This window comes from Mustela erminea, chromosome 20, assembly GCF_009829155.1.
Source record: "Mustela erminea isolate mMusErm1 chromosome 20, mMusErm1.Pri, whole genome shotgun sequence".
Lineage (NCBI taxonomy): Eukaryota > Metazoa > Chordata > Mammalia > Carnivora > Mustelidae > Mustela > Mustela erminea.
The window spans coordinates 15,278,258-15,305,356 of record NC_045633.1 but is presented as its reverse complement, the minus strand read 5'-3'; the positions used below and the strand labels follow the sequence as shown (position 1 = coordinate 15,305,356).

Sequence of the window (27,099 nt, the reverse complement as noted above, 5' to 3'; positions counted from 1 at the left end):
TGCCCTTAACCTTCAGCCTCTCTTCCCCAGATCTGTACCCTGCAAGCAGGGCCCCTAATGAAATGGTCTCTTTCCGATAGATTTTTCATCATAAGACAATTTTAACATAAAAGCCATGTTAATAAAAACCAAATGTTAGCTCAGGCCTTCCAGTAAATCATAATAGATGAGATGCTGCACCGAAATGAATATCCCACTGTGGAAAGGGTTGACCAGTTGGAGGAAGGCACTCGTTGTGATTCAATTGGGCCACATAATGAATTCTGGTTCATATCTGTAATAGCATATGCAGCCTTCTCTCCTTTGTCAAGTCTGCAGAGGCCTGGCTCAAGGGAGGGGGTGAGTTCCGCAGCTTTCGTATTCTTCAAAGTTCCCCCACTCCACCCATCACCCTCTTGCCCCATCCATTTATCATTGTTTACCCAAGAGGAATCTCGGGCCTTTTGGGTTTTGTTTTGTTTTGCTGAGAAGTTACTGGAACACAGATGAGAGGTATGGGAAGGGTTGAAAGGTAATAGGATAAAAGGAGGCTTTCGCCATGCAGAGAGCTGGCAAACCACCATTTTGGATTTCGACTGACACATAATCAGAACTAGAAGTACATTGGAAATCAGCCCAACATCTGGTTAGCTTTCGAAATAGTTGGTCTATAGTTTTCCAGAGCTGGCCATGCTTGTGTGACTACAGCCAAGGAGACCTCGTGAGGTCAGAACAAAACACATTTTTTTTTGCCCATCATTCACCTGGTGCCATTGTGGCCTCTTTAGCCGGTGTGGCTGGCTACGTCTTTTTATGTAGCTTTGGTCTGGGTCTTTTCTACTACTCTCTTGGGTGGGGGCTCCTGCTAAGGAGGCTGAATCCAGAAGTCGAAACTTAGAAGGGAAACTTAGGAACTGGTTCCTGACATCAGGGAGCCACACCCTTCCCTTCTATTTTGGATTCTTTGAATTCATTGGGAGTTCCACCCCCGCATCCCCCTGAACCCTGTGATCACTGGGTGGAAGCGATGCAGAGGGAGACCCTTTCTGAGTCACTTGGACAGAGCAGGATCTGATCCCAGCGGGAAGGCATTGAGGAAGCATGTGGTCTGCTGGAAGTCGGAGAGTCCTAGTGCATCTTCCCAGGCCATGTGAAGTACATCTGGGTTTCTTTGGAATTTGTCTGTTGCTCAGCACTTAAGGGTTGAAGCAAATAAGACAATATGTTATCCACAGTGTTTATTTCAGTCAGAGGGAAATGGCTAGCAAAGAAACTCAATCAGGCTTGCAACAAAATCCTGCCTTACAGTGCTTAAAAACCTGTGTGTGTGTGTGTGTGTGTGTGTGTGTGTGTGTGTGTGTGTGTGTGTTTGTGTGTGTGTGTGTGTGTGTGTGTGTGTATGCGCGCACGTGGGCTGTTTCCCTGGTCACATGCATATTCTTGTCATATCGTGACATTGACCTTGTTCATTAACAAGGCCACTAACTTGTTTGGACCCAGAAGAACGCCTCAAGCTTTTGAATGGCTGCACAGGCCTTGAAAGCCAAGGGCTGGAATAGGATCATTCAGAGTAACGGGGGGTTTTCGAGGCTGCAGTGGGAGAAAGAGATTTGGGGTAGGCACTGAGGCATCTGGCCTAGGAGGAACTTTGGGCAAAGAACAGAGATGCTCAAAGGGTTTTTGTTTTTGTTTTTTAAACAAAGTTTTTCCATGTGTTGCATGGAGTTGACCCTGTTCTCTGTCTCCCTAGTGGCCGGTGGTCAAATCCACTTCACGTAGAATGCGTTGCAATACCAAGTTGGTTTTGGGGAGATAGAGCACCTTGAGGGGTTGGGGGGCAATGGAGACCATTCCAGAGTAGGCATAAGCACAGCCAGATCATGTCATGCCCTCCCGGGATCTTGGCAGGTAAGCCTTGCCCGTCCCTTTCCCCCAATGTCTGCCTCATCACTTCCTTCCAGAGCGCCCCATCCCTCACCCTCCCTAAACCCTACCACACTCCTTGCAGAAGTTCCTTGGGCACCTCGAGGCAAATTCTCACCCATCCTTAGACTCCTACCCGAGCAGCTCATCCCTGAGTCAGCCCCCAAACAGCAGAGCGCCTGGAAGTTAGCTGGGTCCTGTCCACCTTTGGAATCCTTCTAATTGTGCTTCCAACTTGCTCTGTGACCTTGCAGATGTGACTTAGCATCTCTGGGCCCTGATTTCTGACTAGAGGAGGAGGTTGCACTGGAATCCAGTTCTGTGAAGTTCTTCAAGGAAGTGTTTCTGTCCCTCGGGGTCCCCCTGTTCACAGAGAGTGGAGCCACTAGTTGAAGGTCAAGATAACCTTGGAGTGTTTTTCTTCCTGTTGAGAGATTTTGCCACAGATTTCCTCATTTTTGACAAAGTCTCCGGGAGTCGGGGCAGTCCTAGGAAAGGGACAAAATGTGGAAATTGAAGACGTGGTTCAAGTCTCGGTGTGTCCCGGTCGTGCTGACCACCGCCGCGTTCCTGAGGGAGCCAGCAGCTGGGCCCCTCCCACTGGCCTCATTGAGGGGGGATGAGAGATGGTCCCGCCGAGGAACAGTCTTTCCGCAGAACCTCCGACTGACAGCTCCCAAAGGGCCAGAAACGGGAGGACAGAGAGATGTGAGGCTGGTGTTGACATCTCTGGGAAAAGACACAGCCGCCGAAAAGATTCACTTGGTGTTCTTCTTGCCATTTAATAAACCAGGATGCTTCAGAGCAGGACATGGGAGCATCAAAATGGGATATAGAATCCACAAATTAAATTTTCGCTGCAATCGGATTTTTCGATGAAGCCACGCTGGAGAGGCGCGTGCTCGAGCTCAGCCCAAGCCCTCAGGCCGTCCCTCACCCGTGTCATCTCCTTGGCATGGCTCAGCCTTTGGTTCGGAGCTGGAAGGAATTCAATAAAGCAAGATATATTGTTATGGTTTATGACGTCAATGTGTGTGCGTAGGAGTCACTTAGGATCCAGACAGTCAGCCCTTCAATGCTCTCCTCCACTGTTTTGTCAAGGTTCTAAATGAAGCGTCATCTAGTACTCAAGGGGCCGTATTTCAAGAGTTCCGAGAAGTGCCACCTTCCCCCCTTTTGTAGAATAACAGGAAAAGACGTGCTTTCAGCACAAACAATCCATTCAGCTCTCCAACCTTGGATCAAGTGAAATGTTTGTTTCTGGGAGCGTATTTTTTCCAGAGCCACTTTAGAAGAGAGAGAAAAGGGTTTGGGGGAACCCTCACCCCGCACCTGGCCTGCCGAGGTAGCCCGCACAGGTCCTCCTGCCACCTGGCCCCCAGGATCTGCTTTAAGGGAGCCGACCCTGAGTTCACAGTCAGACCTGTGTGCACGCCCGTTCTCTTCTGCCCGGCCGCCCCTCCCCTGTCTCAGCTTTTGTCTTTGAAAGGCTCTTCGCCTTTACTGGCAGAAAGATGATTCCTTCACCTCTTTAAGAGAGACCCGCACTATTGGTGTCTTTGTATTTGCTCCTTTCTGTTGCAGGATGTGGCCTGATGGCTTTTTGCCAGCGCTGCCCCTTGCCCAGTGCAGCACCTGCCCCTGCCTCTGCGTTCCTCGAGTGGCGGGCCCGGCTCCTTGAGTTGGCTGCCAAGATCTTGAGGTGCAGCTGTTGGGCATGACTGTAACTTCCTTTCCGTCTGGTCTGTTCCTCTTGGTCTGCGTTCCCCCACCATGGAATGTGTCTGATCTGGGGGTGGCCCCTGGTGGCACACGGAGCTGGCATGGGACGGCCGGGCAGCACACCGTGCCGAAGTTCCTCCTTTGGCGTCCCTGTTCCGAGCCCCCCTTGTCACCATTTGGGGCCGGCACGTCTTTCCCACCTCTCAAGTACACACTAGTCTCTCCATTGTCACAAAGATGGTCTTGGACCATGACAAGTAGTAGCCAGTCAGTCAAGTCTTTGGCTAAAACATCATTTTCTTTTGTACAGTGACTGCCAGTGTTGCAGCAGTGCCGAGTCCCCATTTACAAATAGTGACAGAAAATGCATGTTTTAGTATGTGGGTTTAAGTTCTGCTCGCGGAGAAGTCTGCCGTAAGCAGGGGTTCAGGCAGCGCCGGTCATGGTGGAGATCCTGGAGCCAGACCTCGGCTTTCGGGATGAGCAGTGTCCTTGATGAGGGGACTCCACTGACAGCCTGCCCCTTTCTGCATTCCAGGCATGGATCCTGAAAAACTCGAGCAAATCCAGCTCCCGGTGCCCGGTGCAGCCGAGAAGACCACCTACAACCATCTCCTGGCCGAGAGACTCATCAGGATCATGAACAACGCGGCCCAGCCAGGTGCCTGGGGCGGGGCTGCTCACGGGGGCAGTGGTGGGAGAGGGACCAGGCCCCCGTCCATGCACCAGGAGTCGTAGGTTCCAGACCCGGCCTTTCTGGGAGTACAGGCTGCTCTCAGCCACTCCCTGGGCCGTGCCTACCCTGGGCCACCCATACCATCCTGTCCAGCCACATCTTGACCTCAGGGACTCCTCCTCTTTCCCTCGCCGTGAGTGTGTGCAGGACCCTGTCCTTCGTCTACTTCCACACCTAGGCCTTCTTGGACCAGCGGCGCCCGTGTCCCCAGCCTTCCTGTCACGGTGGCTGAGGCCACATCTGAGCATGAACTAGGCTGAGAGCATGTGTGAGGGAAGGCTGGAAGGTTTGAATCAGGGGCTCTTGATAGTGCAAGACATGCACAGCGTCGAACACTTGTCAGCCCAGGTCTGAAGTTTGGGCTGAGGATCTGCAGCCGGGACAAGGGCTAGAAACAGATGGAAGAGCCTGTATGGCGTTTCTTCACTGGGGACAACTTTGCCCCCCCCCACCCTGGGGGGACATTTGGCAACATCTGGAGACATTTTTGGTTGTCGCAGCTTGAGGGAGGGTGTGCTCCCGGCATCTCGGGGCCAGGGATGCCGCTGAACATCCTTAGCTCACAGGATGGCCTCCAGTGACAGAGGATCACCTGACCCAAACGACAGCTATGCTGAGCTTGAAAGACCCTGATGGCAACGCTGGTTCTCTGTAGAGGCAGCGAGAAAGGCCATCATGGTGTGAGCGAGGGTACAGAAAGGGGCCCGACGGAGACATGGCCTCGTTGAGAGAGAACCACTGAGTTGCACAGTAGTGAACGGTGTGGGGTTGGGCCCAGGTCAGTCTCAGGAGAGGGGCAGGGGTGGGGGTTTTGGCTGCAGGCCAGGACTTCAGAAGTCACAAGGAGTGGGCTCCGCCAGGCAGCCGGAAGCCCAGTCTTTGGGGAGAGAGTACAGAGGCTTGGGGAACAGGGTCATGGACAAGGTTTATCGAGTGCCTCCTGCCTGCCAGCCGCTGTGGGCAAATGACCAGGGTACAGGAGGTACAGGACAGTTATGGCTCCTGCCTTCCAGGAGTTGCAGCTGGGGGTGTGTGAAGTCCCAGGGGTCTGGGACTCCATGTGGAGATAGACGCCAGAGCTCACATTGTGGGACACATAGACATATGGGTGGTTCTGGAAGCCACAGCAGAGAAGAGAGGACTTCTGGGACCAAGCCCTGGGCCACTGCAAGTGTCCTCAGGTGGCATGGAAGGGGGAGCCAGCACAGGAGACTAAGCCAGGTCCCACATGGAGGAAGAAGGGGCAGCAAGAGAGACAGGTGTGGCTCAGAACCAAGGGCACCTGGTGGGGTCAGTTTTCTACTGAGAGGTCTAGCGCAGGGAGCAGAGCTCATCCCTGAGGATGGTGGCTGAGGGCTATTTGAGGACATGTGGCCCAGTGTGAGGAAAGGCAGTGCCTGGCCTGAATGTTAGAGAGGAGCCTTCAGGGTTCGGAGGGACAGCCAGCCCCTTGAGGGGGCCAGTTGGGCATGTCAGCACTCAGCAGGAGCTTGCAAAGGTCTTGTTGGAAGATCACACTCCCCTTCCCTGGAGGCAGCAGCAGGGGGCTCGTGGCTGGGCCAGTGGGGTTCTGCAGAGGGGCAAGCAGGAGTGAGGTTGTGCCCCAGAGAGCTCCAGGTGGGAGGTGGGTGGGCGCAGCACAGAAGCAGTGTTCGTGCTGGGCTGAGGGGGCTTAGCTCCGTGGCTGAGACCAAGCAGCCTTTCCCTGCAAGTGACCTTTCTCCTGCTCCCCACCTGACACACGAAGCAGGGAAGGGTGGGGAGGGAGGCGTGCGGTGGTACATCTGCCTCGAGTGTTTCCCCGTAGCCCATCCTGATCCCTGGGGCTTCCAGGACCTCAGGACTGTGGCCTGGAGACGTCTTCCTCTTCCACATTGAGACATCTCCCCAGCAGTGCGTTCAAAGACCCAGGGAGGAGTTTGCCTAAGAGCAGGCTGCCCACCTGTCAGGCAGCCCCAGATGCTTCTAGGAGCAATGCCTAATGTGGGTCTTGGCATTCAGAGCCCCTGAATGCCATTCACCCCCCAGGGTGAGACTTTGGACATGTCACTTCCCCTGCCCGAACTTTAGCCTTTAGAGCACCCATTGTAGTGGGTTTTCCCAGAGACTCCTAGAGGGAGGGTCTTCGACGTGCCCAGCACCGTGCCCGGCTCACAGTAGCACAGCAGGTGGGTTAGTCAGAACGTGGTTGCCGGCGACAGAAACCCAACGTAGACGGGCTGAAACAATGCAACCAAACTGCTGACTTGTGCAACTTGGGAGTCTGTTGGAGCCTGGCTTAAGGCACAGCTGGACTCAGAAGCGGGAACAATGCTTTCGGGACTATTTTTGGGCTGTCCCGCTTTGTGTGTCAGCAGGATGACGGCCAGCAGCAGCCCCAGCCACCCCTTTCCCTACTGGGGTGCGGGCCTTGCCACAGGAGGCAGACTCTGGGTGGTCTGGTGGGAAGGGTGGGCTTGGACGAAAGGTGGGAAATGCAGGCAAGGGTGCAGAGGTGGCTCATGCAGATTATCGGGCTGGTGGTCCTGAGGCCCGCTCATGGCCCTGGCACTGTTCCTATCCTGCCCTCAGCCCAGCAGAAGGAGAGTTGGTTTTGCTCAGGGGTCCTGGAGCCTTGTGGAATTGAGCCTTCTTGGTTCTGACTGGCCCCTTTGTCTGTCTCCTCCCCAGTCACTGTGACCGGAGGAAATAGAGCACGCTGACCAGCCTGGGTGATGGGCCCCTCCCTGGGGCAGAGCAAAGGGACCGGCTCCACCCAAAGTGGGGTCGGTGAGTCTCCAAAGGAAAGAGAGGTGCTTGTTCCTAAAAAGGGGAGGGAACCCGGCCAAGGAATGCCACCGCAGATGGCCACTTTCCCAGCCTTCAGGAATAATTAGTAATCCTCCTCTTCCTGCCTCCCCTCTCCTGATAAAGGGAGTGCAGGGAAATATTCGGGGTGGGAGGTGTGGATGGAACATTTTATTGTAATTGGGAAGGGGTTGGCGTGTGAGTTCCCTCTGTGGCCCCGCTGGATGTTGAGGGGCCGTCAGCTGACTTGTTAAGCTCAAAGTAGGCAAAGCAAGACACTGTTTCACGGCTTCCCACCAGGCTGTGCGAGGCTGACTCTGCCTTCCCCCTGTAGATGGGAAGATCCGCTTGGCGACGCTGGAGCTGAGCTGCCTGCTCCTAAAGCAGCAAGTGGTGACCAGCACGGGCTGCATCATAAAGGACGTGCACCTGGCCTGCCTAGAGGTGAGGGCCCCGTCCTGTTGCCCAGGTTCCGCGCACGGCCGAGGGAAGGAAGATGCTAGATCTAGATGGGAGTCCCGGTCCTGGGGTCTGCAGCAACCCAGTCATTCCAGTGGAGCAACCCTTCCTCAGAGACTGGCTTGAGGAGCCCTCTTCACTATGGAATTTCTGTAATTTCTCTGACAATTAGTGGCCCTGTATTTGTTAAGCAGAATTTTATTATTTTTCTTTGTGCATTAAAAAAATCTTACACATATCGAACACATGCATGCTTTTTACGTATTGATGGTTTACTGTGCTAATATCTACACTCATTTTTAGTTTTTATTGTCTTCCCTCTTATTTTTCAGGTTTATTTGAGAGGGATTTATATATTATATTTATATATTTATATCTTGTATTTATTTAGAGAGTACAAAGGTAGAAAGGAACAGCTATCGTGGACACTTTGGTGTGTGTCTTTCCAGATACGCACACTGACACATTGTAAGAGTCACCATAGCCCTAGTTTATAACCCACTTCCCCCACCTAACTGGATGTTAATAACTTTCCACGTCACCCCCCCGGGGTCTCCTCTCCTTTGCCCATTTTTATTTTGAGCCCCTCCTCCTTCCCTCCCTCCCTCCGTCTGTGTTACAAACCACATTATAGATTGAAGGCTATGAGCCCCCCCCTCATCTGCTTGGCGTGCACTCAGATTCTGGAATTGGTGACTTCCCCAATCAGTGGCCTGCCTCACGCCTTTCCTCTCTCAACAGGGTGCCCGAGAAGAAAGCGTTCACCTAGTTCGGCATTTTTATAAGGTAAGTGGCCAAGGCGCAGGGGAGGGTAGCTGGTGTGTGTCACAGACACAGAATTGTCGTATCTAGGCGTGCGCACATACCGATCACAAGTTCATGGGGCCTTCTTGTACCCATGCACACTGAGTGAGCACACGCCGGGTCCAACCCCCGAGCAGCAGGCCTGGCACTCTTCGGCCTGTGCTTGTCTTTGCAGAACCCCTTCTGAGCGCTCACCCCTAGTCTGTGATAGTTTGCTTATCCAATGATACATGAAATCGGTTATTGATGAGGCTATACATAAGTTGCAAATTGCATGCATGCACGGGGGTAAATTACTTATGTAAATCAATATGTTCGTGAGGTGTCCATGTTTTTCGTATAAAATAACTTTTGAGTTACTCACGCATTCGTGAATTCTACGCGTGTGTGTCGTTTACAGACATTTATGCCAGGACGCCTCATACAGGCTTCTAAATCTTCGTCATTGAGTTTAGTGAGATTGTGTAAAGGACCACCATGACTCCGAGTCACCGAGGCATTTGTCGATGTCCTCTTCAGATTCCAGATAGTTAGTTTTGAAACCTCTGGCTGTGAAGGTTTTGTTTTGCTCTATATCTGAAGCGTGATATACTCTTAGGGAAGTGCATCATCTGTCAGCAGGAGATGGGTTAATCCACATTCCTATGGGCCCCATGGCTCCCTGAGATTTTGACCTCTGTGTCTGGTCTCTCCAGGTCCAGTTAGCCGGAGTTTCCCCTCGTCATTTTGCTGACGCTGAGAACCTCCCTGGAGGAGGATAGGTGTTGGCGCTGCCATCTTGTTATCATTCAGCCCCTTTCATTATCTCTACAAACTGCCGTGCATCTTAGGCACAGATGCACCAGACCCGTCTTATTTGCAGGAAGCTTTTTAAGCTGCTATTATTGTCAGTGTTCGTGGGGAGAAAACGAGGTCTTATCACCTGGAAATCCACCTCGCCAGCCACAGATGACCCTATGCACCTGCCACGTGGTGGCCACGCCCAGATGAGGGGGGACCACTGTGGGACCCCACACATGGGGGAAGAGATCCTAGGCTCCCGTTAGCAACCTGAGGGGCCTGGCCTCTGAGCGAGAATACAAGACCTCAGCAAAGCCCAGAAGACAGTGGGAGAGCCTCACGGCTGCATTAGTCATCTTTCAGTCTCTTTCCAGGATAACTACTCTTAGTTTGTTCGCTCTACCCCCAGAAAGACAGAGATACATAGGTAGGCATTTTCCTGGAGGATTTATCTTTAGCCTAAGGAGAGCTGTATTTGAATTGTAGCTCTCTTCCCCCTACCCAGGTTGTTCTTTTGTCCTATAAGGGTTATACCCGAAGTAGAATATCTCAAAAGCTTTTGCATCTTCTCAGCGTTGCAATCTCTGTGGTTCTTACATGGTTCTTACTGCCATGCAAGAATATTCAAGTTTGGGCTGCCTGGGTGGCTCAATGGGTTAAGCTTCTGCCTTCAGTTCAGGTCATGATCTCAGGGTCCTGGGATTGAGTCCCGCATCGGGCTCTCTGCTAGGCAGGGAGCCTGCTTCCTCCTCCCTCTCTTTCTCTCTCTCTCTCTCTCTCTCTGCCTGCCTCTCTGCCTACTTGTGATCTCTCTCTGTCAAATAAATAAAATCTTAAAAAAAAAAAGAATATTCAAGTTTATCTGTAGTTCTGACAATTGTAAAAAATATATAAAGGATTGCTCCTTTTCCCATCCTGACCGTGTTCATGTGTATGTGAGAGAGAGAAAGAGAGAGAGAGAATTAGATTCAGAACTCAGGAGAGAGGACAGTTTGAATAGCCATGGTGCCTTCAACTGCATCTCCACTCCCTCCCCCTCCTGGGCTGTGCTCCATCCAGGGGTGACCATAGTGACCACGAGTGCTAGCATTTACCAGCCCCGACCCAGGGGCAGGCTCTGCGGCCAGCACTTCACTCGGGCAAACCCTCGCATCCTCACAGTGACCCGCATAGATGTGGGCTGTCATTCCAGTCTTGCAGCGAACCAGAGGGGGATTTTGAGAGGGAGAGCTGCAACTGGGCCCCTGGTTTGTGAGTCTCCGAGCCAGAGTCTTACCCACCGCAGCCCTGCGGAGCCGTGGGGCTTCACGGGTGTGCCTCAGAAACGACCAGGGTGAGCTGTGTACTTGCAGTGTTAAGTATGCTTCGTTACACGCCGCCTTTCTGAGGTGGGAGCCCCACGGATTTAACGTGGCCCCTGAACCAGGCTTCTCATTTCTTCACCTGTTCTCAACACGCAGATGATGGAGAAACACTCGTAACTTCACCCACTTTTGTAGTTTCATTACGTATGGTGTTCTTTTTGTTGTTCTAATTCACTGCCTTGACAGAAGGACTCTAACTCTACATGCTTGAAAAAGAAAAGAGAGAAATGTTGAGAAGTGCCATATGATATTTGGGCTTTCGTTTGAGCGTGTGTGTTGGTGTTCGTGTGTGTGTCGTCCTTCCTGGCGATTCACGAGAATCACTATTGAGAAGCAGATGGCCCCAACAGCCGTGAGCTGGGGTTTGTAATACTTTGGTGTGTATGGAAAGAAATATGCATCATCTCTCTCCCTTCCTCTCTTTTTAGGGAGAAGAAATTTTCTTGGACATGTTTGAAGATGAGTACAGAAGCATGACAGTAAGTGAGGGGCTGGGACGCACGTGGGGGCCCACGCACTCGTCCTGCGGAACTGGGAGAACACGTCTAACTGGGGCCTTTCCGGCCGAGATTGGTGGGGAGGTGAATCAGAAGCGGTGCCTTTTGATCCCCACCACTGGTGAAATTTCATATGGTCCCCCACTCCCCCTCTGTGGGCTGTGCCAGAGATGGGTTGGGAAGATTCCCTTTGATACGAATCAGGAGTGTAGAGCACATTGGATGTGTTCATTCTTTTACTGCTCCTGTCGCCCCGATCAGGAGGCAAGAATCAGAGAGGTTGAGTGAGGCCCCACATCTGCCCAGCCAGTGAGGTGCAGAGTCAGGATTCCAAAGCCCAGCAGTTCACCTCCAGTGCCCTTTGCCGTGCCTCCAGAATGTTCTAGTGTGTTGCTTGTCCTTGAGTCCACAGCACCGGCTCAGCGTCAGCCCTATCTCCTCCCTCCATCAGGCACAGTCATGGGAAAGAATCAGTTCCAAAGATGACAGCTTTCTCCATTTTGTTCATTTCCATGCATCCCTGTCATCTGACCTTAGCTGGCACTCAGTAAATAGAGGATAAATGTCCTTTTCGTGGACATTGCTCATCAAAGAGGGGAGTGATTCAAGAAGTTTGTAGTAAACCTAAGTGTCACGAAGACAAAAGCGCTTGCTCTAAGTGGCTCCGGGCTCCCAAGCTCATCTCACCGGGTGTGGACTGCTGGGCCCTAACCACATCCTCGCCCTCGGCACTTCCAAGGCCTCTGCAGAGCCTGTTCCACGGAAGACGTCAGTTGGCATAGATCATCTCCAGAAATACCACAGTAGTGCCCAAGGCCTGCTCTGGTGGTGTACGGGCCGCTCAGGCGTGCCTCTCACCTGGAGATGGCCACTGCTCCCCCTTATTCCCCCAGCCCCTGGGAGAGTGTGTCCGTCTTCTACTCTTTGGACCGGTCGCTAGAGGGGAGTGGATTCGGGGGTTAACTGCTGTGGTGCTTGTCCCTGGTACGTTCTGTTCTGCAGCACAGTTCTCCATAGTTCAGTTTCCTGTTGGAAACATAAGGCTTGTATGTCACTTGACGATGTGGAAAAGCTCAGGCTCCTAAACCTCTGCTCAGTATCTGCCTTTTTTAAAAATGGATTTATTTGAGAGCAAGAGAGTGTACACTCAGTGTGCAATCAGGGGGAAGGGCAGAGAGGGAGGGGCAAAGGGAGAGGGAGGGAGTCTCAAGCCGACTCTGACCCAGGGCTGGATCCCACAACCGTAAGATCACGATCTGAGCCCAAACCACGAGTCTGACACTTAACTGACTGAGCCACCCAGGCGCCCCTCTGCTGTTGTTACTTACTAACTGCCTGACCTTCGTGGGTTGCTTACGTTCTCAGTGTTCATTTTTCTGGGCTGTGAGATGGGTCCCGCACCCGCGCCTGGGCTCAAGTGCCTAGGAGATGCCCCCCGGAGAGTGTACGCACCACTCATAACAGCTTCCTCTCCCTCCCGCCGTAGGCGGCTTCCAGGTTGTGGGGGTGCTGCTCGGGAGCGGCGGGCAGGCTGGAAGGCACTGCCGGAAGGTGATGCCAAGGGTGGCCCCCGATGTAGCTCAGGGCTCCACCACCCAGCCCTGGGATAAAGGGATTTGGGATGGGGCACCCCAGGCTTTGCAGGAGATCTGCTTACAGCGGCCACAAGAAAAAGGCAGGCAGCATGCAGTAAGTGTCTCCTCGGCTCCCTAGCCCAGACAGCGGGGCCCTCATCACAACTGTCCTGGGTAGTCAGTCAGCTGTATGTTCCAGAAGGGGCAGAGGGTATGGTACGATGGAAGCCCACTTTCTGAAAACCAAAACTCAAAAAGACACACAAAAAAGCATGGAATGCTTGAAGGAGTAAAGTTAGTTCTTTAGGAAATTTACCTTGGGAAATGTCATTCCTTTATGATGTCAGGGAAATGAAGTGTCCAAGTCCCAAAACACGTGGATATTCACTCCCTGTATTGATGCAGCAGAGTTCCAGAGTTCCAGGAGGGGAGATGTTGTTACCAAATATCATAGTAATCAGAGAAGACTTCCTGGAGGTGGTGTGGAAGCAGGCAGACAGTTCTGTTCCCATGTGGCCCAGAGGCTGTGGGCTGATACCCTTCCTCTGAGCTCACTGACCCCTCCGTAATAAGGAACAGCATCAGCAAGCAGCGCTGTCCAGCAGGAAGTGAGCCCTGCAGGCACCCGGCACTTAGTAGATGCTCAATAAGTGGCTCTGTTGTATGATCCCAGGTAAAGACAACAAGGCAGGGAAGGGGGATGGTGGTCATGTGGCAGGAGTCAGTTCTGGAGCAGGGCAGGCCTGGGTCTGCGTCTTAGTTCTGCCACCCACCAGCTGAGTCACTGTTTTCCCATGAGCAGATCGGGAAACATCCCTTGTGGAGTCCTTGGGCGAATTAAGTAGGATCATGCAGGCAAAGCCTGCAGTTGCCGCCTGCCCGCAGTCCGTAGTCCACGATGACTGGGGGCTGCCATCACTACGTCTGCTTTCGTCATCCTTGACAGCACAGAGAGGGAGGCGGGTTGCGATCAGGGCCCCGCTCCTGGTCGGGTGTGGGGGAATGAGCCGGTGGGAGACCACAGCGTTTCACAGCACAGAGGCAGCTTCTCGGGAGTGTCTGAGCTGCCACTCAAGGGAAGGAAAAAATCCGTGTCTTGGGAAACAAAGGCTTATGTCTCACACTCCGGGCTGCCTTGAGACCTCACGCCAGCCTTCTCGTGGGCTCGCTTTATTCACTTGCCGTGCGCGGGTGCAGGCGAGGGGCCTGGGTAACCTGCTCCGTCCTCTTCCTCCCTTTGGTGAGGTTTCCTTTGACGTCTCTCTTCTAGATGAAGCCCATGAACGTGGAGTATCTCATGATGGACGCCTCCATCCTCCTGCCCCCCACGGGCACACCACTGACTGGCATCGACTTTGTGAAGCGGCTGCCGTGTGGCGACGTGGAGAAGACCCGGCGGGTGAGTAAGCGCAGGCGGGACCCACCTCTCCTGGGCCGCCATCTGACCAGGTCAAGAGCCTGTCTTTCAACCCACTTTGGGACAGGGGCGGACAACACCACCCCACACCGGCGTCCCGCCACTGGGAGGAACTTCCCAAGGTGAGCTGCCCTTGGCCGAAGCAGGATTGAGATTCCCCTGTGTGAGGGCCAGGGAGGCTGCCTTGGCTGGTGCAGAGCAGAGCCCCAGCCCCCAGCTCTGGGGTCCTGCCTCTGAGCCTGGAACAGGCAAGGGCAGGGGAGGCCTTGGTGTGAAATTCCCTCCCAGAGGGGCTTGGGACCCCCAGAGACGGCACCACAGCGCCATGGTAAGATATCTGAGGGCTCTGGGGGCGAGGCACAACGCTCATGAGACCGTGACTCTAGCCAGCCTGCTCCCCTGTGTGAAAAGCAGACGAGTTCTCAGAACCCTGCGGGAGTGCGCGTCCCTTATCAGCACCGTTTTTCTGAAGCTGGCTGGCGGGCCGTTCACGGTATTTTATCTCTCGTGTAAGATCAGTTTCTTTCTTAGAAAGCACCATCACCTCTTCCTAGAAAATCATTCCCTGGAGACATGAATGGATGCATTAGATGAGTTCCTTGCCCTCTGCTGCTAAACTAATCCCCATCTGACCAGAGCAGCCGAGGTGTTAATTTGGGGATTTTGAGAAGCAGGAGGGACCTGCTGGACTGGCCTCCAACAGGAGGATTCCGTGGTCTTCCTCCACCTGGGCGGTGATTTTGCCTCGGAGGCCTTGGAGCGGGAGGGGACTGCAGAGGAAAGCCGACCTGTGTGTTTTAGTCACTGAACATTGCCTTCTCTCTGACCAAAGCCACAGACCTCAAGGCAGGACCCACCCCATCTGAGCCAGTGACACCCTCCTTCCTCGGGCTCCCAGGCAGCCCTGCAGGCCCCGTGGCCAGGCCCACAAGCATGTTTGTGGGTGGCACTGTTTGCACTGGGCATCACGGCATCAGACAGCGCCCTAGCACTGTTCTGACAAACGCAGGTTATGCTGGCAACTTGTTCACAGGCGGGTATGCTCACCCTTTGGTTGGCCTCAGAGATGTTCCCTGGCGAGGCTAGCACAGAGGTCCTGTCCCCGAGGCCCACCTTGTCCCCTGAACCAGAGGTCCGGAAGGCTCTCGGTGGTGAGAGCTGCTGTTCTGGGTTGCACTCTGCCTTCTTTTTTGGTCTCTGGGGCCCCAGTTGCTCAACACTTAGATGAGCTCGTGTTTGATATCACGTGTGTCGTTCATATCAGTTCTTTGTCTGACCCTCCTCATGGAATTCTACCACCGTCCTAGGAAGTTGGCATCATAGGAACCCATCTTGCAGAGGAAGAAACTGAGGCATGATGAGATCAAGTGATTTGCTCACGGTCCCCCAGCTAATAAGTAGCAGAGCCAGGACTCCGTGCAGGCAGCGTGGCCTCCAGAGCCCACACTCTTAGCCGCTCTGACCTGCTTCTTCCCACTGCTCCCTTCATTGTATCTATTAGCCCTACTTGGTGCTGGACACCAGGGACGTAACATACACTGCCTCAGTCCTCAAGGAGTCCACGTGCAGGACAAGGGAGGGAGGGTGTTGCCAGTCTGTGTGGCTGAGGCTGTTGCTAAAGGAACATGAGGTCAAGCCCCTCATCCTCCCTGGGGAGGGGGACAGAACGGGCAACAGAGGGATCGGTTGGGCAGCAGGGGAGGCAAAGGCCTAGACGGATGTGGCTCATTCCGGCTCCCCTAGGGAGGGGACATGGCTGGAGCCCAGAGTGAGGGAGGCTTTTTGAGAAGTGATGAGGCTGGAGGGGGCCAGGCTCCCGGGCCTTAGAGCCCACGGAGGACCTTGGTCTTATTAGCTGATCCCGACATCAGGCCCTGCTGGCTTGGGGTAGACGGTCCTGATCCACAGGAGAGGATGGGAGAAATTCAAGGCTAAGGCATATGGCAGAGGGAGGGTCGCTTGGGCTCCGGGGTTCCTTTTCCCATCTCAAAGCAGCACATACCTGCCTTGCCAGAGTCACTGTGGAGACTCAGTGAAAGGCAGGGCACAGAAGGCCAGTAGTAGTTCTCAAGGGCAGGCGTTCCCTTCGTCCTTTTGCCCCTGACCTCTCACTTGGTTGTAAGTTCCCAGGGCTGTGCCGCCCACCTGTCTACCTGAAACACAGGCCGAGAGCCCTTGGGCTTCCCTGGGGTCTCTTGTTCAGCCTTTGTTTGTCCTACGAGTTTATACAATCAACCCTCAAGTCTCAGGGTCCCTGGGTTTAGAGCCAGAGAGAAGGTGGCAGGATTTATAAAACAGCCCTGACCATCTCAAAGTGAAGCCATCTACCTGAGAGAAACTTCCCTTTGCTTCTGAAGGAAGATTTCGGCCACTCACCTCAGTCCGGTTCCTGTTCCAAGGCAGCTGTCTAGAATCGTCCAGAAGCTTAGCTCCTGTGTCCCTTTCAAACACAGAACACAGCAGTGTGCTTTGAATTTGAGCTGAAGGAAGTGTATGGTTTAGCAAGCAATTGAAGGCTTATGTGGTTTGTTTCAAGTTCTTTGCTTTCATCCAAAGAACATTCCATTTCATCTTTTTGGATTCAAAGGTTTTCTTCTTTTTCTTTTTTTTTCCCCCACCAAGCAGACTTTTAACTTTCAGGAGGCTGACACTTTTCAGAAATCCCACCTTTTATTTCCTTTAAGGGCTTATTAAAGAAGTTCAAACACCCCTTACTAATGCATCATTCCTAACTTGTAAAATAGTCCTCCATTCAATCACCAGAGAGCCCCTGGATGCCTACTGGATGTCAGATGCTGGGCCTGAGGGTGCAGAAATGAACAGGGCCGAGGGGTCAGTGAGTGCCGAGTCCCTGAGACGCAGAAGAATGTAGCAAGTTCAAGGAGCAGGGTGACAAGTGAGTGGAGGGGACAGGAGAGGAAGATGGTCAGGCCTTGCAGGCCACAGGGGGGCAACTGACACCAAAAGTCATGTCGTCCCTCTTGCATTTTGCAATTTATTCTTTTCCTTCTTTCATTTGATGCATTTGTTGAGTGGCTTTCTAGGAGCCAGGCACTGTGCAGAATGCAAGAATAGACTGTGAACAAATAATATAAAATAAGGCCCAAATGGCAAGAGTGCCCCTGAGCCATGCTAGCTGCTAAGGGGAGTTCACATTGAAACGAAGGTCATGGGAACTGCTGGCGTCTGATGAGAACATGGAAACAGAAATGGGGATGTGGCTCGACCTATCCCAGGGGCAGCTGAGAGAAGCAGTTAAGAAAGAGCCCAGGCTGGTGGGACCAGCCAAGGTTCAATGCCAGCTCTAGCTATGTGCCTTTGAGCAAGTTGCTTACCTTCCCTGAGCCTCAAGTCCTCATGTGTCTGGTCTCTTAGCTCCTGCCCAAAGTAGACAAGAAAGAGGGCTGTAAGGTGCCCGGCAGGCCGGAAGAGCTTAGGAAACGTTGGTTAAACAGGGGTAGAGTGGTCTAGTGTCCCAGGAGGGAAAGAAAGAGAGTTTTTAGCCATCTACTGAAGTTCCAGGGTAGAGAAGAGTTAGGGAGAGAAATTTCTGGTGAATCTCAAAATCTGAATGTAAGCCACCGGCCATCTTTCTGTGGTAATCTTGGAAGCCATTATGAAATAGAGTCACGTGAAGCTTTATTTGTCCCTGACTTCTGTTCCTTGTTCCCATGTAAAACCACCAACAGTTTTGGTGTTGATCGCTCTTGCCCGCGAGGAAATAGGATCTTTTTCTTTATTCTTTGGCTGTGTGTTTCACATTAAAGAACATCTCACAGGGTTTCGAAAGTAGAAGGAAAGAACTTCCCGTGATTTCATCACCCTAAACAAACAAGGCCTCGTCGCTTTTCTGGTCTCCTCCCTGTCTTTGTTCAATCACGTCTTCTCATGGTGGCAGGAAGAGTGTCGTGGTCTTCCTTCCAGCCTTTCCTTTCCTCTCTCCCTTGTACAGCGAGAAGTTTTCCGTGCTGGGACGCAGTTTTAATTCAAGTCACATTTCTTACTGTAAGAAGGTTTATCTGGCGACTTCTGCCGTGACTTACTCAGGCATTTTCCTGCTGCTAGACATTCTGGTGCTCTCAGGATTCATTATTTTCAACTAAACTGTCGTGAGCAGGCTTCACGAACACAGGGTTTCTTTCTTTTGGCTTAATTCTTTCGGAAAAGTTACCAGAAGTAGAATTTCTGGTTCGGGGGCATGAACATTTTCTGTGTGACGCTCTCCATATTGCCAAAGGGGTTTTCACAGCAGGCTGGGCCCAGGTGACCCTGCTTCGGCACCCACTTAGGAGTGACTGGTTTCTCACAGCCACTTCCGCGGCCTGGTGGGCTCCTCATCTGGGTGACAGCCGCCCGAACTCCGTGGCTTGCAAATGGGACAAGGGAAGCAGAGAGAGGGCTGGACCTGAGTGCTCAATCCAGGGCTGCCCCAGGGTTCTGTGGGCGCACCTCCGGGGAGGCCCTGAGATCAGGGCCGGTGGGTACCCCATTCCCAGAACTCAAGCCCAGGCGCAGGGAATTCACGTGATTTACTCGCATGGTCTGTCTGACCCTGAGGCTGTGTCCCCCATCTGAGGAGCCCCTTCCCCACCACACAGCTGCAGGGCTTGCTCCCAGGTACCTTGGTGCACAGGGGATGAGCCTTTTGATTATATCCGAGCACGCTCAGCTGTCACCCCTTTCCAAAACTAATGTGCGCATCCAGAGTCCGTCTTCCTGGCATTGTGGGGAAGCATCAGAAAGAGCAATAATTCCTTCTTCCATTTTAATACTTTTTAAAGTGCATGTTTATTTGGCAGAGTAAAGAGCAGCGCTCAATAAAAGCCTGGGTCCCAAGCCTTAAATCTTTTGAAGGCAAAGGCATATGGCTGGAAGAACAGACTTTGGAGTCTGGTTATTAGCTGAGTCACCATGGGCAGGCTGCCTTACATCCCCAGCTTTTGGTTTCCAGTCTGTAAAATGGGAACCACAGAGGGTCATTAAAACGCTTTAGGAAGATGACACGGTCCAGCCCTGCCAATCCCTGGCAGGCCTTGGGTAGGCAGGGATGGGGTGCTTATGGTTTAGGGGGCTGTGCGATGGATTTGAGGACCCTCATCCTGTTGTTTTATCTCTCTTTTGTGAATTCTCAAAGTTGTGGGGCTGGTCAGTGTCTTCCATATTCTTCAGATTTTTATTGTTGTGTTGTTGTTGTTATTATTATTATTATTTTGTATTTCTACAAATATCTTCCATGTGTTGCTTCCAGAACAAAAGCTATGTTTTACCAAAAAGGTCTAAGTTAGGAGCCAAATTCTGAACTCCTTTTCTTTTTCTTTTTCTTTTTTTTTTTTTTTAAGATTTTTAAAATTTATTCAACAGAGAGTAGGCAGAGAGAGAGGGAGAAGCAGGCTCCCTGCCAAGCAGAGAGCCCAATGTGGGGCTCAATCCCAGGACCCTGAAACTATGACCTGAGCCGAAGGCAGAGGCTTAACCCACTGAGCCACCCAGGCACCCCTGAATTCCTTTCCTGTTGGAGGTTTCTGGTTCTCAGAGTGATGGTGTGCAGAAAGCCACACATGTTTCTCTTTTCTCACCCCCCACCAAGGGTCCTGCTTGATTTCCTTGCCTTTAGAACCTTTGAGAGGAATGGATTTTTGACACTGAAATGAAGCATTCCCTCTGTTTGGACCTGACCAGTGGGCCTTTCCTCCTCGCATCCAAGGCCATGACTTTTCCTTGAGAGCTCAGATGGCCATATAGTTCAAGCGGCCCCCCGCATCTCAGGCTTCCTGCAGTCAGGCTGGTGCAGGCATGGGGGTGTCCTTGTGTGCTTGGTTAAGGGGCATGTGCATCAGATACTGCTGCTTCCAAGCCCAGCGAAGGCAGCCCCAGCCACATGGACTTGGATGGCTCTGCCCCTCCCAGCTCTGTTTCTTACCATGTAGCAGTTCCCTCTTGCAGTAAGGTGCTCCCGGTGCCTGGCACACTCTGGGCGCATAATAAACAGAAGCTGTTTCGATTTTTAAAAAATGGAATGGCACTTCTTTTTCTTTTGATTGTTGCAGATGTCTTAGGAAGGCTGTACTGTAAAAAACTAAGGACAATTAGATCAGTGCTAATCCCCCCACCACTCCGCCCCCCACATCATTATACTACAAAGGCTTATCTTTCCCTAGTGCTTCTGGTAGACTGAGAGGAACACGGGGCCTCAGGATACATCCAGGAGGTAGAATCGTGTTCTTCCAGTTTTCTCCATTAGGAGAGGGAGGCGTTGGCTCAGGTCTCCTGACAGTTCCAGGCCAAGACTGGATTTGGGTTTAAATGTCCTGGTGGGCATCCTTGTTGCCTGGGTCAGCAGGAGCCTGTGCAAGGCCTGTCCCCCGCTTTGTTTTGGGAGGCACCTTGTCCTAGGAAGGGCAGCCTCCCCTTTCCGTGTGCCAGGCCTGTAGCCTTGGAACTATAAACAGGAAGACCAGAAGTGGGCTGGAACTCATCGTTGTGTGGCTCACCAGTGGCGACAGTGGTTTGTCCCCATGCCCTCCCCCATGCCCAGCTAGTGGGTGGCTGGAGGAAAGGATGGTTGCCCACATGCTGGGGGCTCCCCACTTCCCCCAGCATTCTCTCAGAGTCTCCTAGCAGCCCTGCGGGGCAGGGACTGCTACCCCCATTTCACAGATGTGGAAATCGAAGCTCACGGAGGTCAGGGGCCTTGCCCAGCAAGTCCAACACAGAGCTCACATGGCTGACTCCCGGGCTGCTTCCCTCAGGCTCATGCAGAAGCTAGGCCCATCAGCTGTGTGGCAGGACAAGTGGCATGGAGGTGGCCTCTCCGATGGGCTGCACCTCCGCTTCCCAGTCTGTTGTCGGTGGGCAACTCAGCCCTAATCAAGGACCCAGGGGTGGGATGCTCTCAGGGCATGCTGGGTCCGGGGTAAAAGCTGTTTTCTACACCAACTTCTTTGGGTCTGGGCCTAGGAATTCTGCTTTTTTCTTGCTCTCTGGGAATGCCCAATGGCCATACTGGATGCCACCCAGGCATCTCTTCCACGGGCCGGGAATCCCTGTGCTGACGGAGCTGACTCTGCCTCCAGAAAGCTGGCTGGGGCAGTCTGAGGGGCACTTGGAGCACTGAAGTCACGGCACACCAGCCAGGCGCCAGGGCTGCTGTCCCATCCACAGCCTACTCGCTGTGGTAAGGCCCAGGAGCTAAGACTGCGCTGCAAACGCCCTCACTCAGGGAGGGGCAGGGTTAGGATTTTCATGGAGTCTGGCTGGCTCTGAGTCGTATGAGCATCTTACCCTCTTCAGCCTTCCCTGCCCCCGCATTCACTAGGCGGGACATTGGAACCCTAGTACTTGTGATTTGGATTTCCATATTCTGTGCCTGTTTACTTGGAAGAAAGAGTTCTGGTTCTAGTCCCCCCCAGACGTGTGGCCTGGGGCAGTTCAACGTGCCTCCTGGGGTCCCAGTGCATTGTCAGCAAAATGGGGCTGCCTGCTAAGCAGGGGCGTCGTGAAGGTCACGTGGCACTAGGAGAGAGCTCCTGGCAGAAGGACAGGTGCTCAGCTGAAGTCAAGTGGTCCAGACCTGTGCAGAACTAAAAACTGCCTGTACCCTTCGATTATTTGTTTATTTACCTTGCTGCGAAAACACCAGGGCCATGATACTGGGACAAGTGGACTTTCTTTGGTTTTGTTTGTATAAATCAAGAGTTCCTGTGTGATTTCTGCACACAGAGTGCTTCCCCTGAATAACTACAGTTTCGTTCTCCTCTGCTCCTGAACTGTCCATGCAGGCCATTCGGGTGTTCTTCATGCTCCGCTCCCTGTCGCTGCAGCTGCGAGGGGAGCCCGAGACCCAGTTGCCCCTGACGCGGGAGGAGGACCTGATCAAAACGGATGACGTGCTAGACCTGAGTGAGTCCCTCGCGGGGGATGGACGGGTAGGGGCAGGGAGGGATGCGCTCGCTGCCGCACTGGCTCTGGGGTCACGGGGAAGGTCGGGGTGTGACCTGTGTTTGCTTCCGCCGTTGATCTGTCACCAAAAGCTAACAGAGTGTGCACGTCCTGTCAGACTCAAAGAAGGGCCCTTGTTCCTAGGCCCCTGGCAGTCCATCTGCGGGCTCTGCTTACCAGAGCCCAGGTGGAGCTGTGTGGGGTGAGGGGGAGTCGTCCCTGCCCCCCACATAACCGGAGCGTGATTAGTTTGTGTAGTAAGGGGTCTCTGTTGGATTCTAGTGATGCAAGGCCTCTGCTGCGGAAAAGGGGAGAACTTGCAGGAGTGCAAATCACCAGCCTGGAGGTGAGGCGGAGTTGGGGAGGCTGGAAAAGTGTGTGCTCAGCCTGCAGCTGTGGGCTTCGTCCCTAACCACACAGTGCGCCATGCTCTCCTCAGCAGCTTGAGCATGAGGCTGTGATTAAAAGTGCCAGTGGGCCAAAGCCCGGTCGAGCCCCTGTAATCCGCCTCACATGCATACCACTCTTGCTTTCCTCCATTTGCTGAAGGGCAGGTGCACATGGATGGTCAAGGTGGTTTTCTCTTTCTTAGAGGCATTGTGATATGGTAGGATTCTTTGGTTATAAGTGACAGAAATCCCAACTTGGGTGAGCTTAGGGAAAAAGAAAGGGGAACTGGCTGGTGTCACTGAAAAGTCCAGGAGTATGTCTGCCTTCAGGCATAGCTGGATCTAGGTGCTCAAGCAGCATCATCAGGAAGCTGCCACCCTGTCTCATTTCGGCTTCCCTTTGTTCCAGCTTCATCTTTGGGAGGGCTCTCACCAGGTGGCAACAAGGTGGCCATCTGCAGTTCCAAATCCTGCTGAACCAGCTAAGCAGACCTGACAGAAACAGAGCTTCCTTTTCCTGTGGAAGTCCACAGCAGGGCTCTCTGACCTGGCATGGGTTGGTGGGCCATCCCTGAACCGGTTGTTGTCAGAGGAGTGTGATTCATCAACTGGGCAAGGCCAGGGTCATGTGGCGAACCCCAAGCTGGGAAGTGGGGGCCATTTCTTGAGAAGTGGGGCCCTCTTCATGTGAGAGGGAGGAGGGAGGTTGCCCTCAAAGGAAATGCACAAAGAGATGGAAGCTGAGCAGGCAGGAGCGGCGGATGGCTACTCTTTGTGGTGTATGCTAAGGACAGGGTCCCCACAGCTTTAACTCAGCTTTAGTGAAATACAGTTTACACCCGACAAAATTCACTAAGTTTTAGTGTACGGTTGGATGAGTTTGAACAAAAGTGTTCAGTTGTGCGAGGAGCAATCATGATCTAGACCACTGAGGGTTGGCATGTCACCCCCATGCCCCCTGCTCTGTATTCACAATGAATGATCGAAACCCCTACAACTTCCATTTCCTCACTTGGAAAATGGTGATGAACTTCCTTATATGATGGGCTTGTTTTGAGACTTGAGCAGAATATAATATGAAATATTATATGACAGAGCATAGTGTCTAGCATCTGACTGTGCTCAAGAAACCGTATGCTGTGTTACCTGCTAATTAAATGTGAGGCATAGAAAGAAGAGAGCACTCTCCCCAAATAGAAAATTCCCTGTGATTATTATGGGTTTTACCCTCTTGTCTAACTTTTTTTTGTTGTTTTTTAAGAATTCTTTATTTAGTTGAGAGATGTGGGCAGAGAGAGAGAGTCTCAAGCAGACACCCTGCTGAGCTCAGAGCCCGACTCGGGGCTTGATCTCATGACCCTGAGATTCATGACCTGAGCCAAAACCAAGAGTTGGACGCTTAACCAACTGAGCCTCCCAGGTGTCCCTAATTTCTTCTTGCCCTCTCCTTATTCTCTTTTCTTTTTCTCTCTCGGAAGAACAAAGCAGCCGTGTCCCCTTTGTGCTATCTGTGCTTATCTCCTTTGGTCCTTTCCTCCTTGAGAAATTGCCATGAGGATTTCTCTAAGGGTTTAAATTGATTGAGTTGGCTGCGGAGAACCATAAACCAGTCTTTCTCTGATCTGAGTCAAGGGAAGAGGGAAATAGCTTTCTTTCAAAGGGACCTCTCCATCAGGGTAGCAAGAATATTTGTATCCATGAGATGGAATTAAATTTTATGCTGGGAATTCACATTCCTTCCTTCTCAGCACCCCCTCCCACCCCAGGAATAGTCTGCTGAAATAAAGGTTAAAAGTATTTCACTTATCAATTTTAATTGATTAGATTGCTAGTTGAGATCACTTAACTGAGCCTTTTTGGGTAGTTGGCCATTAAGAAAGTAATGGCTGTCTGTCTTTACCCAGCCTGGTCACAAATTATGTCTTTGCTTAAGAGAGTGCCATCCAGAAAGTACTAGGAATTATGGATTTTTTGAGCACATGGTACTAGAATAAGATAGCATATGTTGTCATTGGATTTTGTGTTCTTTTTCCTTTGTATCTCTCCCAGTGATTGTTCTTAAATGCGGGAGCGTCTGACCTTCCAGTGAGGAAAAATCGGTATGCCTCGCATGTCACAAAATGCCCTCTAAGTATATAAAATAACCAGCAACATCGTAATGTAGGCAAAGGCATTCATATTTGCCGAATGATTGGAAGCTGGGCATGCTTCTCGTGAGCGCCGTGATTTGAAGAAAGCTGACTCAGGGAGAAATGCTGGGAGCTGGTCGGCTTTATGGCAGGCGACGTGACATGGGCGGACAGGCTCAAAGGCACGCCGGCTCTGCACCGCCAGGAGAGGTGACCTAAAGTGTGTTTACTGATCTTGTCGCCCTCTGATAAGAAACCACGGCGTACAAGTACACAGAAGCCACGTCACGTGTCTGCTCACCAGCCACGGGCCTCTGGGCAGGTGTGCCTGGTGTGCTCAGACAGGGTGGCCCTGGACCAGGAGCATGCTGGAGGCCATCGTCCCCCGCCCCCAACCAAAGGAGGCAGAGCTGACTGCTCGAGCCTGTTTCGCTTTCGCTGGGGAGGAGCATGGTGTGGGGCCCATGTCAGGGCCTGGCAGTCGTGAGGGAAGGGGGTGGGGAGAGAAGGCTAGCTTGACGGGATAAAATAGATGAGACTTTTAGAGAGAATGGCACCGTGAATCTCCACGTACCCTGCCTTCAGCTTCAAGGGTTATTAGTCTTGCTCTACGTCTCTTTCCATCTGCTCCGCCATCTCTCTTTTCAGAGTACCTCCCCACCTCGGCCCTCCTCGAGTGTAGGAAAGCCAATGGAAGACATCTTGTCACTGCATCTATAAATACTTCTCTCACAGAGAAGGACCTGGGGCTGCTCTTTGTCACTAACTGGGTCCCTGCCGTTCTGGACCGTGCACTTCCCCGGCCCTGCTGTGGCTCTGGGTGGAGCTGGAGCAGGAGGGAGGGCTGGCCGGCCGCACTGACACCCTCCTTGGCTGCCCCTCGGGTAGTTGGAGGTCATCGGCCTTGTGACCCAGCTTGGGGCCTTCATGTTCCTGAGGCTCAGTGGGAAAATGGTTCTCAAAGGCGTGCAGAGAGAGCCACTGAAAATCAGACGAGATCACGTTGGTGATCGCTTGGCGCGTAGCAGGTGCTCGGGGGTGAGAGCCGGCCGTTGCCCCCATGCGGCTGCCAGATCAGTGTGTCCAGCATGAACTGCTGGGCTCCGGGGGTGGGTGTTTTCTGCTCCAACAACGTTTGGAGGAGCATATCCTGACAGCATGGGGCTGCTTGGGCCCAGAGGAAGGAAGGTGCCCCCAATCCAGGTAGGACACTCCTGTGTGTTCCCTCACGGGCCTACTGGCCAGCAGTCCCCGGGCATGCCCTGAGGACAAGGCTGTGAGAAGAACCCAGGTTCCTACCAGCAGTGGCGTCAGAGCCTTCCGGAAGGAGTCTTGCCTGTTTCTAGAAAATACAGCCAATCACAGCCGGGAGAAATTCCTCCATTATCTAAATATCCTAAGTAGATACCGGGCATGCTCAGGAAACTTCTGAATCCCTTTCCCAGACTCTTCCCAGCCGGCAGGTGCATGTTGTCCCCACACCACATGCTTCTCACACCTCATCTTGTATTCGGATTTTCTAAATCCACTCGTGAGAACCATTCTGTAAAACCCATGGCTCATTCAGCTACGTGTAGAGCACCTGTTGTATGCCAGACACAGTGCTGGGAGCTGGGATGTGATAGGGAACTAGCAGTGTGATTGGTTTCCGCTCCGTGGTGCTTCTGCTTTGCGGGGTATGGGGATGGGAGGACCGCCAACAGGTATTTATGGGTTGTTTGAGATGGTCCGTGGAAGTGGCAAACAGGGTCTGTGCTAGAGAGTAACTGGGAGGGAAGATCTCCCACCCTGGTTAGAGAAGGCTTCTCTGGTTAGCTGCCATGTAGGGAGGGACCAGAAGATTCTGAGGAAATGCAAAACTGAGGCCCGCCAGTTAGAGGGGATGGCAGAGGTGAGGCTGGGAGGTGGGAGAGAGCATGACCTGAGAGCTGGGTGGGGCCAGTGGGTGAGGAGTCAGGGGGAGAGGGGCTGAGATGAACCAGATCTCAGGTCCAGGGAAGTGGGAAGCCATCTCAGGGTTCCCAGAGACATGGATCCTGAAAGTGTACTGGAATGGCCAGGTCCCACGGTCCCAGCAGGGGCCCGTGAGCCATTTCGAGGGGCTAGGGAGCCAGACTTGTGCCTGGTGTGAAATCCCAGCTTTGCTCTTGTAACTTGCCAACCTGTGGCCTTCGACAGGTACCTTAATGTCTTGGTGTCTCAGTTTTGTCATCTGTATAATGGGAGTAAATGAGTTAATATACGTGAAGTGCCTGAACAGTGCCTGGTGTGGTAGCTAGGAGGCCATTTAGGAGGCACAGCAGGGTTCGGGGGGCCAGGAACAGTGGGGAACGGGGGATGGGAGCACAGTCTGGAGATGGTATTTTCTGGCGATGCTGGAGACCCAGCTGGACTCTGGGTTCTGGGGACAGTGCGGGCAGCGAGGAATCAGGAGACAGCGATTTTGTAAGCCAGGGGGACAGCCCTGGAGGAGGGGCTGGTTCCAGACAGGTGAGGAAGGTTAGTTGGGTGGGCCGAGAAGAGGTGCTGGGAGGTAGCCCAGCCGGGATGTCCCGGGAGAGGGTCGGAACCCTCTCCACATTCTCCTCAGAAGTGGTTTTC

General features: G+C 52.8%; 1 protein-coding gene across 12 annotated transcripts in view; it reads left to right on the top strand.

Moving 5' to 3' along the window:
• CLEC16A (C-type lectin domain containing 16A) overlaps positions 1-27,099 on the top strand; it is a 207,311-nt gene that overhangs the window by 84,977 nt on the left and 95,235 nt on the right. For all 12 annotated transcript variants that reach the window (XR_004281804.1, XR_004281805.1, XM_032327566.1 and 9 more), the window contains 6 exons: positions 4,163-4,285; positions 7,482-7,591; positions 8,348-8,392; positions 10,983-11,033; positions 13,896-14,024; positions 21,821-21,941. Coding sequence is in view for 10 of the 12 variants with exons in the window: in XM_032327566.1 (XP_032183457.1) it covers positions 4,163-4,285; positions 7,482-7,591; positions 8,348-8,392; positions 10,983-11,033; positions 13,896-14,024; positions 21,821-21,941 (579 nt within the window). In the remaining 2 variants the exon portion in view is untranslated. The remainder of the gene's footprint in view (positions 1-4,162; positions 4,286-7,481; positions 7,592-8,347; positions 8,393-10,982; positions 11,034-13,895; positions 14,025-21,820; positions 21,942-27,099) is intronic.